This window comes from Pongo pygmaeus, chromosome 8 (genome assembly GCF_028885625.2).
Source record: "Pongo pygmaeus isolate AG05252 chromosome 8, NHGRI_mPonPyg2-v2.0_pri, whole genome shotgun sequence".
NCBI classification, from domain to species: Eukaryota; Metazoa; Chordata; class Mammalia; order Primates; family Hominidae; genus Pongo; species Pongo pygmaeus.
The window spans coordinates 112,038,662-112,056,486 of NC_072381.2; the positions used below are offsets into that span (position 1 = coordinate 112,038,662).

General features: G+C 39.9%; 1 protein-coding gene across 5 annotated transcripts in view; it reads right to left on the reverse strand.

Moving 5' to 3' along the window:
* The window catches only part of SORCS1 (sortilin related VPS10 domain containing receptor 1), a 589,960-nt gene that overhangs the window by 100,789 nt on the left and 471,346 nt on the right, over positions 1 to 17,825 (reverse strand). For all 5 annotated transcript variants that reach the window (XM_054503115.1, XM_054503113.1, XM_054503114.2 and 2 more), the window contains exons 10-14: positions 14,077 to 14,223; positions 5,546 to 5,648; positions 5,201 to 5,277; positions 3,257 to 3,348; positions 1,019 to 1,126 (exon numbers count right to left, since the gene is read on the reverse strand). In XM_054503115.1, coding sequence (XP_054359090.1) covers positions 1,019 to 1,126; positions 3,257 to 3,348; positions 5,201 to 5,277; positions 5,546 to 5,648; positions 14,077 to 14,223 — 527 coding nt within the window. The remainder of the gene's footprint in view (positions 1 to 1,018; positions 1,127 to 3,256; positions 3,349 to 5,200; positions 5,278 to 5,545; positions 5,649 to 14,076; positions 14,224 to 17,825) is intronic.

Consider the following 17,825-nt stretch of genomic DNA (forward strand, 5'->3'; position numbering starts at 1 on the left):
AGTAGAAGTGGTAGGCCGGGCATGGTGGCTTACGCCTGTAATCCCAGTACTTTGGGAGGCCGAGGCGGGTGGATCACAAGGTCAGGAGATCGAGACCATCCTGGCTAACATGGTGAAACCCTGTCTCTACTAAAAAAAAAATAATTAAAAACAAATTAGCCGGGCATAGTGGTGGGCGCCTATAGTCCTAGCTACTCGGGAGGCTAAGGCAGGAGAATGGCATGAACCCAGGAGGTGGAGCCTGCAATGAGCCGAGATCACGCCAATGCACTCCAGCCTGGGCAACAGAGTAAGACTCCGTCTCAAAAAAAAAAAAAAAAAAAAAAATAGTAGTGGTAGGGGAGAGAATTAGAAAGCTTACCAAGAATTGACTTTGGCTTGAAAGTTTTCATTGATGACCAGATCAACTACTTTACAACCTTCCCTTTCTATTTTCCATGTCCAGTTTTCCAAAGGAAGGAACTATCACAGTTTCATGCTTGAAATTCAAAGTCCACGTATTGAAACCCATAGGCAGCGTCATTAATCTTTCACAAATTAATGATCATCACATTCCAGACAAAAATGAGTGTAAATGCAATTTCACAAGAACAGACTGTTCTCATGGTTTTCCTAATATGCCTCACAATTGGGTTAGGTAAAGAGCCAGGGAAAAATACAATGCTTTGTGGCATTTTAATGAAACTCTATGTTCTGACTTAAAGCGAACTCATTCCTATATACGTGAGATTTTCCACATATCCAGGTTATTATTAAAGTTTTAAATGTACAGCTTTATTTCCTATTGAAATCATCACTTCTAATTTCTCTAAGTGCCTCAGTCTGGGTCTCCTAAAAACTATCAAAGAACCAAGAAAATAGCTGCCCACATTTTTCTTCCCTATTTGCTGTACACTCTTGCAGTAAGATGCAACAACCTTGAACCTAAAGCTGCAAATCAAACAGGCTTAGCTATAAAACATTTTTGTGGATTACTCTTTTCTATGAAGGCTGTACTACATCACAGTTTTCAACTTACGTCATGATGAGAGTCTCTTCTCCAGGCTCACCCAGAACCCCATCCACAAAAAGTGGAATAGATGTGAAACTGTATTTGCTCCAAGATCTCCCTTCATCAAAACTCAACCTAATGATATAAAAAAAATCAGTCATCAGATCTCCAAAGGAAAAAAAAAATGTCATTTCAAAGGAAAGATACTCTCAACCCGGAGATAATACATTTTAAAAATAGCTGAGACTTTGTCAAAATGAGCCTTTCATATGAATAAGTATTCTTAATTATATCAGAAAGTAGAAATACAGTTAGCCAAGCCATCGGGACACAGATATATTAAAACATCAATAAAAGGAGAGCTACATTAAATGACAATAACTATAAGTCTTTTATAAAATTGTTGAAAGTTTGGATATTTTATTATATCTTAGACCTCAAGCTCTTGACCCTGTCCAAAACCTTTCTACTGTCTAACAAGTCTTACAGGTGATCCTGAAGAGCAATGACTTTGTAAGACTTACTTGGATTTCAACCAACCCATCTCTAAGTGACCAAGTCCTCAGTGTGTCCTTCTTACAACTATAAATCCTGGTTGACCTCACTGAATGAATGAGTACAGGATAGGCTCTTGAAAGCAAGAGAAGATAATTCTTCAGTCCTGATGGTCACTGGAATGGTCTAAATGCTTGTGTCCTCTCTAAAATTCAAATGTTGAACATCTAATCACCAATGTGATGATATTAGAAGGTGGAGACCTTGGGAGGTGATTAGATCCTAAGGGCGGACCACCCATGAAAGGAATTAGTGATCTTTTAAAAGAGGCCTCAGAGAAGTGCCTTGCCCTTCCACCATGTGAGGATATAGCAAAATGGTGCCATCTATAAACCCAAAAGTGGAGCCCTCATCAGACACTGAATCTGCCAGCACTTTGATACTGGACATCTCAACCTCCAGAACTATAAGAAATTAATTTTTGTTGTTTATAAGCCACCCAGTTTATGGCATTTTGTTATAGTAACCCAGGACCTTTTCTTTGCTCTGCGTTTCTTTATGAACGCCCTTGCCCAAGCTTAGCCTTTTTTTTCTCTCTTTTGCAGCTTTCTCTTCAGTCATCAAACTAACTAACAGTAGAAGGAAAACCAGGCTTTTGATTTTGGACAAACTCATATATGGAGAGAACCACTTTCAAAAACACAGTTGAAAGAGCCTATTGATAACTCCTCTGGAAGTTAGTCCTTATACATCCATCTTTGGGATATGCACAGGCAGAACTGTGGAATATCACCTCAAAAAAGAAAAATAAGAAAGCAAGATCAGGAGAGATGAGACTGGAGCAGAACTGTCATGAGCTGATCATCTCTGTGTGGAATGCAAATATGGATACAGATATTAAACTCCAGGTGATGTTATTTGGGAAAGGTGACTGCAAGAAGTCAAGCTATTCAGAGACTATACCTGATCATGAACATTGTTCTACCTGTAATCGTGCTGAGAGAATAATATACTGGTGAGGGTATGAGGGTGAAAGTATCATCACATTTGCAAAGTATAATGCAATTTCTCTCTCATGGAGTAAAACTCTCCCTCTCTCTCTCTCTCTCTGTGTCTCTCTCTCTTTCCTACCTCCACTGCTCTAGTAGACCTTGACATTCTGAAACTGGCCCAACTGGCCCATAGAACTGATGTTTATGGTTTCTTTGAATAAACACGGAAATTGATCCTCCTTGTCTTAAAACTTGAGAAAGTTACATTTGTCTTATCTGAGTTCTTCTCTCAGGAAACCAACCATCAGGCCTCCCAGGTAGTATCAAGTTGCTGAAACTTACCAGATAAAGGCATCTGGACAATGAGAAGCCAGACTACTTACCCATCATGACTGCCTAATTGACAACTTGCTTCCTGTTGACCACTTCCTCTTCCTCACCTCCTCTTCTTTACCCCTCCCTAATTCCTGTTTTCTCACACCTGGTTACATTTCTTCCCTCTATATAAACGCCTACTTTTAGTCATCAGAGAGATGGACTTGGGACTGATTGCCCATATCCTTGGCTGCAGCACCCAGTTAAAGCTTTCTTCCCTGGCAATATTTGTTGTCTCAGTGGATTGGCTTTTTGTGTGGAGAGTAACAGGACCTGAACCAAACCTCGGCATTTTGGTAACAGATTTACTACAAAACAGACAGTTTGATAGCCTGACTCCTAGACTGATCTTAGCAGTTCAGGACCATCAGCTGCAGATCTCACAGGCAGCACGTGCCCTTACCAAAGATGTCGAATTGGGAGAGATGTGTGTTTCATAGCAACCAGGACTCCACCTTGATCCAGGTACAAAACACTGTGCTCTTCTTCAAAGATCTGGATGAGGAAAACACATACATGGACACACATCCACATCCACACATACCCAGGCTTCAGAGAATCAGTCTTCACATGAGAACAAAAATCCTTCCCATGATAAAAATAGGTTTCCCTAAATCTTTGGGAAAATAGAGCTATAGAACAGTTCTTCCCAACATGGGCTATTGTACCATTGGTGTTATACAAAATAATTTTAGGTGTGCATAAAATAAATTTGAACAATGAATATTTATGGGTTCATGCTTAGATTCCTTCATTTTCATGATAATTTCTATTGATTCCCAGTTATGATGATGTCAGAATATTGGTTAACTGTCATATATTATACATCTCTAGACAGAGGGAACCTTAGAAATCATTTACTCCAACAGTCTCATTTTCATAAATAAGAAATCTAAGGTTTAGAGAGATGTGGTAACTTGCCTGAGATCATGCATACAGTAATGGATGGAGCTTGGACTTGCTGCATTACAGTGCCCTTTCCAGATCTTATTATTTTGAAGTTTCCAACTGTTATCAAAGAAAACTGTTCTTGTTTAATTAATAGACGTTCCACCAAAATCGTGGTGAGTTCTGTCGTCATCTTTGGGTACATGTGTCATTGGGTCTTTCTCCAAATGTAGAGAAAGAAATTTGAAGTCAAATGGAGACATAATGGAAATAATCTCTAGATCCTTTCTGTATAAGATGCATGCTGTTTTCTCAGTCAGATTATTAGTGCAGCCTTGCCTGGAGTTACATTACAGACAATCTTCTTCCAATTTGTTTATTTCTTATACCCAAGATGCAACCCAAGACTATAGAAGTAAAGACTTCTTTGCCTTGCTTGGGGTGTTGGAAAGAAGAAAATGGGATCCTTGCTCTCTATTCTCCAGAGGAAGTTTACTTAGAATAGTCCAAGTTTCTACATACCTCCAAGATCAATTGCTATGGGGTTTCTTATGCAAATTTCTTCCCTTCCTCCTCCGCTCAAAATATCAGAATCCCACTGAGGATCTATAAAGGGTCTGAAGCTAAGAAATGGCAATTGGAACATAATGTGGACACCTCCGTCTAAAATTTAAAGCAGAGTGCTGTCATCGCTAAGTGTGATTACCTGTGCATTAGATTTCAATTTACAGTGCTAGTTATTGTATGATAATTAAACGTCAGTAGGGTATTAAAACATATTTATTGAAGTATAACAACCATGCATTAGGTGCATATCTTGTTAAGATTGCTAAACCTCATTAAATGCCTGTTTTGTAAGCTATGGGTATCTAATTTTCATTCAGAAGAAGGGCAGGAAGCACTTAAGCTAAACACACTGGTTTAAAGTATTCCATTTCTACTTTCTCTAACATATGCATCCTGATGGTTATTACTCTGTCTTTTGCACATGAGATTTAAACATCTCAGAACACCACCTGGGTAATGGCCATTTCTATATCTGCATTCCTTCCTATTTTGACTTCAAGGCAAGGGGAATTTATGGAGCCAACTCAGCATTAGATATGTAAGCTACCCTTAAGGCTGCATATTCCCTATATGATAAACCCTTAGGAATTCTGGTTTTCATCTGTGGGAAAAATTTAGTCAGACTTAATTTGGTTTCATTGTGACTTATAAAAATCCTTACATACAAGCTCTGAATAAGGAACATCTTTATTTAATGATAAAAAATCAAATTCCATAAATATTTGCTACACTCCAAGATTTAAGACTTTTATATAAAAAAGGAAAAATAAACATATTCACAGTCATTAGGATTTATGTGTAGCACTGCTGAAAAAGTTCCCAGATTTGAACCAAGCTGGGCAATTTTTATGTTACTTAAACTTCAGCGATTTGACCCAGGGTATTTTCTTACCTGTCTCCAGGTGTTCCCTGCATCTGAAGAGACAAACATGCTGATGTCAGTGTCTGACAATTCAGAACCTATATTACCTAGAAAGAGAACGGTGCCATTAGTGAAAAGAACTTTCTGCAAAAGCAACAATGGACTATATTGGCAGATGCATTGCCTGAGAAAGATTTTGACTGCAAGCATTCTGCCTGTGCAGGGGTTTTCTGCAGACTTGCTTCAGGGCCAATGGTTTAAAACGGTGCCTTTCAAAAATATTTTTAGCTTGCTCATTAAGTTCCAAGTACAGATATCTAGCTTCTTAAAATAAACACTATTTACCACAGCCAGCAAACCAGGCAAGCTTCTTACCGGATGCCACTATGATGCTTGGAGCTGTGTCTTTGCTAGCAATGATCCCTGATGTGTAGGGATTCTCAGAGACCTTCAGGTGAAGGTGTAGTGAGCAATAGGGCTGAAAAGAGAAATAATAAGTGCCACAAAATCACATAATCACAATGGTCATTTGAAGCTCAGAATCAGATCATCCATCCATCTAACCAACCATCCCATTTACCATATATCTATGCACCACTCCAACCACCCATTGTATCTATACCTACCCAACATCTTTCATCCCCCAAATATCTAGTGTCCACTAAGTGCAAAACAGCCTTCAAGTGAGTAAAGTAAAGACAACCTTCAGTTTAGGTATAATCTAATTTGGTCTTTGTCATTACAGAGCTTACAATTTATATAGAGGGCATGAGATCCTTCTATTCATTACCATAAAAAGAGAATCTTTTAACAGCCATAAAAAATGAAGAGACAAAACAGTATGAGATTCTAGAAGGTTGAGAGACTATGCTGAACTTTGAATCATGAATGACTCCAAAAAGAAAACAGTGCCTGAAGCAAAGATGGATAGGCTATGAACAGTAGGTAGATGTTCAAGAGGTTAAAGAACATTTCAAGCCTGAGTAATAGCAATAACAAAGAAAAAGAAGCAGAAAAGCTGAGCAGCACAGTATGTCATCAGAAAAGACTGAAGAGGAGAAATGGGATATGAAGCCAGGAGAGAAGGTCAAGTCAAGCTGGGAGGATTTTGAAAATGTAGGTTGGCATCTCTTAGTCATTCTCCATTTTAGACCTTGGTCTCAGTTGTATAGAAACAGTATGTGAAATTATTCAAACACCCGCCAGGCAACTGACCCAGTATCTCTACCAGGATATTATCAGAATCAGAATTATTCAATATAAAAGTCATACTTGTAGACAAAATGCACTAGTAGTAAAAATGTAAGTGAAAATGTAAGGGACTTGTTTGTGCAGAAACCTCATTCAAATTATCTGACTGAAATATCAACAGTGTTCAAGAAAAAAGGATAAAAAATCTTACACGAATTTTGTTTAAAATAGTTCTTGTACTGAGTTGTCAAAAAATATAAGTTTGTGTTTGAACCCACATTTCTTTTCATATCTCAGGAAGATTACTTTCTAATCTTATCAACTTGAGTTTCTGGAATCACCAATGTATCTCTGTTATTACTTCTTTTCTGCTCTGTAAGTTTCAGCCAGCAGACATTCAGACACCTACAGATACAATGATTAAATTTATATAGGATGGAGTAAATGACAAAGTGAAAATGAAACTCAGGAATAAAAACAGCCAGAACGCTGGTGAAATAAAACAGCAGATCACAATTGGATATTTTCTTTACTGCCAACAAAGTAAAACTCTCAAGGTGCACTAATAGTAACAAATGATTGGTTTTGCATAAACATTTCATGTAAAGCTTTCAAAAAAAGGAGTTTTGACTTTATAATGTTCTATAAGAGTAAAGAAGACAGCCCCTACTAGAAGAAATATCAGGCCTAGACTCTTGGCTTTTATTTGTCCAAGAGGAAGATTAGAATAGATATAATTAAATGCTGTGGATGTTCCAGAACAGCGTAGTATAACACTCAGATGATGTAAGACAGGGTAAACCAGGAGTGCAAAACCAGTTTTCCATGAAAGCCTTCCTGATAACTGCAGCCTGTCAGGGTCTCCTCTCCTCTAATCTACAACAATTTATTTCACTATGCACAATCTTGTATTATCTATTTCAGGTATATACAATTATATCTAAGAATATACTCTATAAATAAAGATAACTGATTAAGTACTGCTTTGCATCTTTTGTGAAACCTAGCATAGAATCTAAACAAGATAATAAATAGAAGCTTGCAATATCAAGTAATGCTTTTTTGTTGGGACATGAAAGGTATCACTTTACTATTTTACTCAGAGCAATGCCAGGAGTATGTGAGCTGGATTATCAACCACATAATCTGAATAATGTTGTGAGCATCTGTATGGCATTCCAAGAAGTAGACTACTGCTTGTGGATTATCCCTAGACATAAGAGCTTAACAGAGGACTCTCTGCACCACCAAACAGAGGACATCCCTCGCCAGGAGAGCACCCAACTTGCAATCTTAAGCCAGTTGCTTGCCACTGCTGGAAGATTTGGAAGTTATTTGCCACCTGACCTAAGGATTATTTGGTAAGGGGCAGCTGCCATTACAAAGGAAAGATGTCAGGCCGGGCATGGTGGCTCATGCCTATATCCCAGCACTTCGGGAGGCCGAGGTGGGTGGATCACTTGAGGTCAGGAGTTCGAGACCAACCTGGGCAACATGATGAAACCCTGTCTCTACTAAAAATACAAAAATTAGCCAGGCATGGTGGCGGGCACCTGTAGTCCCAACTACTCGGGAGGCTGAGGCAGGAGAATCACTCGAACCCAGGAGGTGGAGGTTGCAGTTAGCCAAGATCACACCACTGCACTCCAGCCTTGGTGACGGAGTGAGACTCCATCTCTAATACAAAACCAAAACCAAAACAAACAAACAAACAAAAAACAAAAAACAAGAACAAAGGAAAGATGTCATTTTTCCATTGGCTACCTCAGCATGCCTCTGTTGCTATGGCTTTCAGAAGGCTGACATACATTAATCTGAGAAAAAAAGACACCAGTTCACTCAGTAACAGCAACATTAGAAATGATCTTTTGGTGTACTTTTTTCTCCACTCTCACATTTGTAGTACTGGATTGCCCCCAGCTGGTATAAGGAAAATATTCTGTGGCTTATTTTCTTTCATTTTCTTCAAGGAAGTAACATAGTCTACACAAATGTTTAAGGAAAAAACAGTGTGAAGTGATTCATCTTCACTTTTTTAACTTAAGCTGTTGTACTGACTAGTTTTGGACATTTGTCCAAGTTAAGTCATAAACAATTAATATAGTTTATATATTTTATTATAATGCTTATCAAACCCCTCCAAGTTTCTGAGGGACACAGGACAAAGCTCTCCAGTCCTTATGCACATTTTTCCCAGGCTGGGGGCATATCATAGGCCCCTCTCTTCCTTTCTCTTTTCTTCTGCCTTCTTTTCTCTCATTAGCAAATATGTGCTGGGTACCTACATATGCTAATAGTCACAATAGTTATCTCCAAGTCAATAGAGTCAAAGCACAGCCTGTTCCAAAGGCAGTTCTCTATTTTCCTAACCTTTCCACATTAAGAAAATATAGAAATGTACACCCAAACCACCAATGCCAGCAGCTGACCTACAGAGGACAGAATGACCAGCACACATGCTTGGAAGCTGCCCTTTGCATCCTCACACATGGTCACAGGCCATGGCATATCATCAATTGGTAAATTCTAGGAGCAACTAGACCGTTAGTTTGTAATCTTTTCTGGGTCAGGTACAAAGTTTGGGCATCTGATGCAAACTAAAGACCAAGAAAATGTGTACACAGACAAGGATACAGAGTTTTTCACTTAATTTCAGGGAGTCTGCAAACCCCTGAAACCTGTAAGTGGACCTCTAGTTCCTAGTTACTAGTTACCTTTCTTTGCCTGATTCTTTTAACCAACAAAATACTTTGGCTATTGCAAGTGTTCAATAAATGTCTGCTGAATTTAACGGATCCATTATTATTTTTTATTTCAAATATTTATCATTTATTCCTCTTGTCTAACTGAAACATTATACCCTTTGACCAATATCTCCCTATTTCCCCCGACTTCTATCCTCCAGTGACTACCATCCTGTCTCCACTTCTATGAGTTTGATTGTTTTAGGTTCCACACAGAAGAGAGAAATGCAGACTTGGTCTTTTTGTGCCTGGCTTATTTCACTTAGCATAACGTTCTCCAGGTGATCCATTAATTATCTACTGTGTTTCTAGCATTGTGGATCCCACTGGGGAATTACCATATAATGGAAGACATTTCCCCACCATGTAAGAAATCAACTTTAAAAGCTGTTATATTACTTAAGGGTCAACCAGCTTCAAATCCCAATTCTTTCTCCTCAGCCTCTGTATCAACTGCCTTTAGATCTTATCTTCATGGTACCTTTATCTCCATGGTATCTAATCTGAATATTGTACTGAAAAGACAGATCAGAGCTTTTGTAAAGAACAAGCTCCCAAATAGTATCCCCAACACTCTCCCACCCGAAATACATACTCATTTGTATAATTTCTTTCTCTGACTTGGAACTCAAATTTATTACATCTTCAATACAGAGTCAATGGCAAAGAGGAAGGAGGCTCCTGGATCAACTGGCTGGGTATGGAGAGTTCAGCTCCAGCCCAAATCAGCAAAATATATAGAGTCAGAGATAATGGAAGAAAGGTGAAAAACAGATTCTCCAATGGAAGAAAGGTGAAAAACAGATTCTCCTGGGGCAGCTGCCTGCTCAGCTCCAGTAGAAAACTGCCAGATAGGCCAGGCGCGGTGGCTCACGCCTGTAATCCCAGCACTTTGGGAAGCCAAGGCGGGCGGATCATGAGGTCAAGAGATCGAAACCATCCTGGCCAACCAACATGGTGAAACCCTGTCTCTACTAAAAATACAAAAATTAGCTGGGCATAGTGGCACACACCTGTAATCCCATCTACTCGGGAGGCCAAGGCAGAAGAATCACTAGAACTTAGGAGGCAGAGGTTGCAGTGAGCCGAGATTGCGCCACTGCACTCCAGCCCAGGTGACAGAATGAGACTCAGTCTCAAAAAAACAGAAAAGAAAAGAAAACTGCCAGATGAATCCACAAAGTCAGCGCCTCTTTACATGAAACACTGTGCTTTCCCTAAGGGCTCAAGGATTTGTCACAGGCTCAGTTCAGCTCACATCTTGCCTCATGGGAGCCCAATCCTGAGGCATTGGAGGCAGGTGGACCATGACCTGTAATATTCTATCTAATTGTACAATGCAGTCTTCAGAGGAAAGACTGGGCCCTCTAGGCAATCAGTCTAAAAGTCCTAAAAATATAGCCCAAATTACCCTAGATGTTTTATTTCTATAGCATAGATTTTTACCAGGAACACTGCATTCGGGCTGTAATTCTGAACTTATTCCACATCTGTAACAGCCCTGCTGGAAAAATCTCTTTTCTAATCACTAGGCTGTGCTTTCGGTGACACTGTCACTTTCCAAGTACTCACAATCTAAAATCACTTTTTATCTCATCTCTGCCACCAGCTCCCAAGCCTAAAGGAGGGTTTTAGCAGTCTTCGTCTCCTGTAGCTCAAAGATTTTCTTTCCTTTTTAGTGCCTCTGGCAGATTTTTGTAAAGTGATTTTGGTCTCTCCTCCCTGCTTCCCTTTGTCATTTTCCCCTTCTCACCTGCAGCCTGCTTTCTGAAGCTCGGGTTGAAACTACATTAAACAACAGAGTTAACAAAGAAGGAAGACTGGAAGACTCCTGAGTTCTATACATCTGTATCCCAATAATCCCTCTTTCTTCCATCTTAATGAGCTTCCTGCTTTTGTTAACTTTGGGTTCCACTTGAGCCCATGAGCTTCAGAAGGTAGACAATGTGACAAATCCTCCAGTGGACTCTCAGAGGGAATGAACGGCTTCCATTAAAATCCAAATGCGAAACTGTCACAACACCTTTCGATGGAGTGCACACTCCCAACGTGGCACCCCTAATGTTGAGCCCCTACCACATGGGTTGAGCCCCTACCACATGGCAGGTATGATTCCTGGAGTTGATTCTTTGGAAAGGTCAAAAAGACAGGCACCGTCCCTAGGTTCATGAAGCCCACACTTCAGCAGGCAAGATGGACAAGAAAATTAAGCAGTACCCCTGCTCATTTCAGATAACAATAAGGACCATGAAGAAAAAAAGAGTTAAGACAAATACGACTTTAGGGGATGCTCAAGAAAGTTCTCTAAAATTAGGATAATGAAGCAATGATCTGAAGGCCAAGAACAAGCCAGACAAAGAGAAGGGCATTTTAAGAGAAATAATAACAAATGCAAAGACCCTGAGACATACATGAACATGGTGAGTTCACAGTACGCAAAGAAACACCCCCTCCTCCACTCTGGCTTACATATAAGGAAGAAGGGGAAGAGGGAGAGGCTAGAGACCAGGGAGGAGAACTACACAGGGGCCAGATCACATGGGGCCTCATCGGTCATGATAAAGTATTTTTATTTGTTCTACATGTATTAGAAGCCATTAGAAGGTTTAAGGAAAGAAGGGATACGATCTGATTTTTCAAAAGTTCAAGTTGATAACATTTACACATAATTTTGAAAAACAGCAATCCAATATATAGTAAAATAGAGTGGATCATTGGTTGTGCTAGGCTGAGAGTGTGGGTTCTAACTGCAAAGAGGCACAAAGGTATTTTTTAGGGCAATGGAAATGTTGTCTTGATTGTAGTAATGGTTATATCGGTATATACATCTGTCAAAATTCATTGAACTATACTCTTAAAATCGTTATGTATGTATATTTTACCTCAAAATAAAGTTGTTTTTTTTTTAAAAATGGTCCCATTGGCTGCTGTCTAGAGAAGTGATTGCCAAGTAAAACTGGGAGGACCAGTTAGAAGCCTGTCACTGTGGATCAGGTGAGCAACAATGCTGGCTTGGATTAGGGCAGTCCCAGTGGTGATGGGGAAGTAAGTTGATACTACATTTATATTTTGGAAGTACAACAATAAGAGTTTCTGACACTTGGTTGGGGGTGAAGCAGGGAATACCTTGCTAAGTGCTTAAAAGCCAATTTTAATGGTTCATTTATGATGCCAGAGTCCCCAGGCAAGCCCATTTAGGTGACATGGTTAATTCTCTCTCATAGGCATTTAATCTCCAAAGTGCAGAGTAGAGACCAGCTTAAGGAACTGGCATATCCCATGCATCTTTGGTTAAGCAGCACTACGCTCCAACTTGCTATAGCTGAACTAGGAAGGTGGCCCTGTTTTTTAAAATGCCACCAAACTGTGCCTTGTGTAGAGTAGGTATTCAATAAATAGCTGCTACATTTACTTACTCTGTCACTGGCATTGTGCACTTACTATAACAACTGGCTTTTTCCTCCTGTAAGTTGCCAGTAATAAGGATAGAAGCTGAGTGGGAGGCTGAATTTTAGACTGCTTCCCTGATGCACAGTGACAACTGTGATATCCTCTGCAACTAATAAGGTCAAGCTATGGCTGCTGGCATCTTCTCAACTAGAAGGGTGACCCGCCTACAGCTGTAAGAGATGAACCTGCAAAGTGACTGTCCAGACTTTATGGGATGGAAGGAAGTAAGCTGAGTGCGGATAACATCAAAGTCAGAACCGCATGAAGAGTGTGAACAACTATATATGGGTAGTTCATACACACACCCCCCCCTCCCCTACAAGCCCTTCTTACTCAGATGAAGTGGTCTTCCCTCTAGGCTTACACAATCAGCTCTCCTTTTTCTAAATTTAGACACAACTTCCGAAGTGTTTTACAGACATTGATAGTATTAATAATGTTTGCAATTTGCCTCTTCCTCACCTCCTTCTGCATTCACTCAGTACTTATCTGTGTGTCAAAATTGGGGCAGGCATCAGAGCTACTAAGAGGAATAAGATGTGGCCCTGCAATCTTCCATTTATTAATCTAGACACATTCAGATAGACAAGTAGACTGCAAACTCCTTGAAAGCAAGATTCATCTTTGATCCTCCTTTTGGATGCCATCATATATCAAATATATAAATAAATTCATATTAATCTATATACTGCCCAAATGTAAGGCAACTAAAAGAAAGCCATACTTTAAAGTAAGGATCAGCAAACCTTTGTAAACGGCCAGATAATAAATATCAGGCTTTTTTCGTGATACAGATAATAAATACCTTGGCCTTTGTTCACCAGTCTCTCTCATGACTGCTCAATTCTGGCTTTGTAGAGTGAAAGCAGCCATCGACAATACACGAATGAATAAGCATCACTGTGTTCCAATAAAACCCTATTTAGAAAAACAAGTGGTGGGCCATATTTTTCCCACAGGCTATAGTTTGCCAACTTCAGTTTTACGGAATAAGACATAAATGAACAGAACACATTGTAAAGAATACCAATAAGGGTATAAATCAGTGGTTCTTACCTTTTTTGAGTCATAAACTCCTCTGAAAATATGATTAAACATCTCCACAGGAAAATACACCTACACGACTCTGCATTCAGTTCATCAAGTCTACAGCTGAATTTATGTACCATTAGTTCTGTAACAGGTTACTCATGAGAAAGTAGGTTGTTCAGTGTGTATCCTCACCAGGGATAGAAACTGTCATATTCTCCCTCAAACTATCATTTGAGGCCCTCATCAGAACTTGGGTGGGAACCAAGGATCCTGGAAGGGCACAAGACACATGCCCATATTCTCCCATCTCTTTGGCACATCACACTAGGCAGTGCTATGAGTTTTCTACACCCTTTGCCTTCATGCTCTTCCCCGCTCCCTTTTGTTCATCAACTGAGCAAAAGTCCCAGAACTATCCTCATCCTCTGTTAAATATCCATCTCCATCCCTCTACTGTGTGAGGCATTCTGCTACAATATGAAGACTCACCAGCAAGCAGTGCACGGGGTCCCCCCTTAGATCCGTGTCCGGCGCCTGCAGCAAACGCCAGTCTCTGCCTTTGTTATATGTGATGAAAGTCTTCACTTGATTGTCAATCTTCTTGTTAGCCAAGAACATTCCCTTTATCCCTGCTACCTGGGAAAAATTGACATGGCTGAAAAATACATCAATTTGAGAAGGGATATATTTGTTGACTTTTTAAAAAAAGAAGGCTGTCAAAGTCAGCTGAGAGCACTTGTCTTGGAGGAAAGAAAGGTTGACGATGGGGGAAGGAGGTGGCTCAAGGTATAATGACTTCCCAGGCTACTGGACAAACAACAACAGATTGGTGATCCTTATCATATGGGGGTCACAACAAGAGTTTGACAGGGGCTTCTTATTACCCCTAACATAGGCTGACAGGAGCACGCAGTTGCCAAGAGATAAATTCTCATGGTTTCAGCTCTGTTGCTTGGTAAGTAATAATAAATAAATAGGGGCTACTTTATTGTATGCTAACGTAGCACCCAGAGTCTCAAACACTTGATCTCACTTAATCCTTAAAACAGTCCTCTTTGGTATCATTTATTCTATTTCACAGATGAAGAAAGCTCAGGCTCACCTAAACAAAGTGACTTGCCTAAGGTCACACTGCCCAAGGGCACACAGTAAGTATCGGACTCAGGATTATTAACCCACAACTTTCTGGCTTCACAGCTCATGCTCTTAATGCCTGCCTCAATTATCAAGCTATCTGCAGGCCTGAGCAGTTGAAAGAGGTCAGTTAAAGCTCCTGAACCAATTACTGTTGCTTTATTTCTGTGTAAGATCTCTCTGTTCAGCCACCAGAATACATGGAACATAAGAGGACAGTTTTTAAATTTATATAAATGGTGATTTCCCTAAATCATCAAATACTCCCTACTTTGTTTTTATAACATGGTTGTTCTCAGCCTAAACAGATGCTATTAATTATTTGGCTCTGAAAATATGATTGTCTCCTCCCTTCTATGTGTTAGGTAAGAAGTAGTAACGAGTAAGTTGTCAAAATATTACAAAAGCAAATAATTGTGCATTATATTTTTCTTGTGTTTTGGAGTTTAACAAACACATTCATGCGTATTTTACCCTGCTTGCAACTGCAACATCAGGAAAACTGGAGGGCAGTGAGGAAAAGGACTGAAACATGTTGAGTAATGCATTCCAATGCTGCATGTACATTACCTCATTTAATACTCAGAATAACTATGGAATAATTATCATTAGCCACATTTTGAGGATGAGGAAATAGACACTTTGACTTGGTGGCTTTCTGGAACACACCTAGGGAGTAAGTGAGCAGGCTAACAAGCATATTTGAACCTGCTTAACTTGGGCCCTTTATAACACGAAAAATTTTTAAGCAGAATAGTGAAGCAATAGCTGTCACCTCCTCAGACCTCGCCAAACACCAAGCACTATGTCCAGTATTTTATTTACAAAACCTCCAATACTCACTACAAACCTGCACCTGCAGCTTTTACCCCAATTCTACAGATGAAGAAACTGAGATCACAGAAAGTTGAGATTCACACCCAAATCTGCCTGACTTCCAACATTGTTTCAACAAATACAGCTTGAATTTGTCAATTCTAAGAGGTTGGGTTTCAATCGATAGAAGAGACACATTTTGCCTTTGCTTTTGACAGTCAGACCTCATTAGTGTGTACCTGCTGATCTGGCATCTGGGATAATTTATAGTTGGGCCAAATTTGTACTCTTTTGAAACAACAAGCATGTTAAACAACTAAATGTTATAAATGAGTTGCGGAGAGGAATACTTTGAACGATTATACTCAGGAAACAAGGTGCATTCTGGGCAATCAATAGCAGCCAGAACAACTTCTTGTGCATTGTCTAACCTCAACAAATGTGGAAGGTATAAACTCCAGGAGCACTCTACCTCCCAACAGCAGTGTGTTAATTACAAATAATATTTAGTAATTCACTACACCAGCTCCGCAAGGGCTGCCCACCAGGGAATTCCGTATTGGTTTTGCATATGTTCAAGAAGCTGTTACATACTCCAATGTGAATAAACTTCCAGTTCTTTAAAAAATTAAATTACGTAAATCAGAATTTCACAAAGTCATACTGGTCTTTCCTCTATACCATTCCCAGAAATGACAAATGACCCTGTCTTAGCCATTCAACACTCTAAAGGGTGACAATAAGTGCAGAAGGAATAAAAATGTTACCTATTCCAGTAGTTTCATTGCCCATTTTCCTTCGTGCCCTCTCCCTCTTCTGGCAAGGGTGCCAGCGCAGGGTTATGCATGTTTGGGAGCTGGTTCATTTGATTTGCAGAAGTGGCAACTTTATTGGCCCCCGACTGCTTGGCATTATCAAATGCCACTTGAGCAAAGAGCTACGCTTTGTAATTCATCTCTGGCAGCTTGGCCTTCAGGTTTATCTTGAGGAATAAAAACTTGGCAAAGTAAAGGGAATGTGTATCAACAGGGGATAGAGCTGGAGAGGTCTGCTTATTGCTTATTTTCCTCTTGCAGCCAAGACACTTTATCCATTTAAGGTAGGGTTTTTTGTTTTGTTGTTTTCTTTTGCTGCTTCGTCCTGGTCTGCAAATGTAGTCAGCCCTAGTCTTAGGTTTTTGTGCTATTCACTGTTCCTTTCACTCTGAGCTTAAAATCCATCTTTCTGTGTGTCTCACGGAAACCCCTAGGCACGCACGAGCCACTTTCTTCCAGTGCTCTATTCTAAGGTCTCATCCTACGTTTCTTGGAACCTCTACCCTCTCACTGTAGGACTTTGGCTATCAAGGGGACTAATGCCAAGCATTAGTGCCCCAAATGTGGAATGTGTGTGGGTGTACATGGGTGCACCTCTCTATGCATGTAGTATATGTCTCTCTTTGTCTGAGTGTAAGGTCTGAGGTTCCACTGAGGATGAGGGAGCATGTTTATGTTTCTAGATAACCTCTCTGTATCCATACTGCATGCATATTTATGGAATAGAGTGGAGCTGAGGGATGGGGTAGGGTGGGGTAAAGTAATATTTCCTACGGAAGCCATGTCTTCCCATAGACACAGAATTTCTGATGACAAAACTCCCATGGGAATGGTACATCCCACTGTTGGAAGTCTGTCCTCCTTTGGGAAAAGAATTGTGGCCTTTAATGCCCTTCTGAATTCTGCATAAAGACCTTTAAGAATTCTAAGTGTGCTGGAAGGCTACTTTAGTCCCTTTGCTTCTCCTACAGAGAAATTTGCTACCAGACATCTCAAAAGTAATTAATAGTTATTTCTTATTATTTAATATCATATAAGTCAAGATATAATTTTAATTAGACTAAATATGAATTGTTATAGCTCAAACCTTAAGCCTAACACAAAGTACATCGGTGCATTCCCTGTTGCCAACATGATGGTCTCGGAACACTTCCTTCCCTTCTCTTATCTGACTCTCTTTGTTCACAAAGGCCACCCCCAACTCCCTCAGAAAGCCTCCTGATGTGCCTCTACCTATTCATCCTTAAATATTCAGCTCATAAACCTTTTCCAAAAACCAGAATCTCTTTTCATCCTGATTATCCCAACACTTCTTCTCTGTTCTTTAATTTGTCTCTCATACAGATGGTACCTGTATCTTGGCTGTCAAGGACTGTGGGATCTTCCTAGGGGACTCAATCTTCCTGTAAACATCTCTAGTACTCCTTATACTCTTTATCATAAATTAATTCCAATTTCGTCATCCCCTGTGAC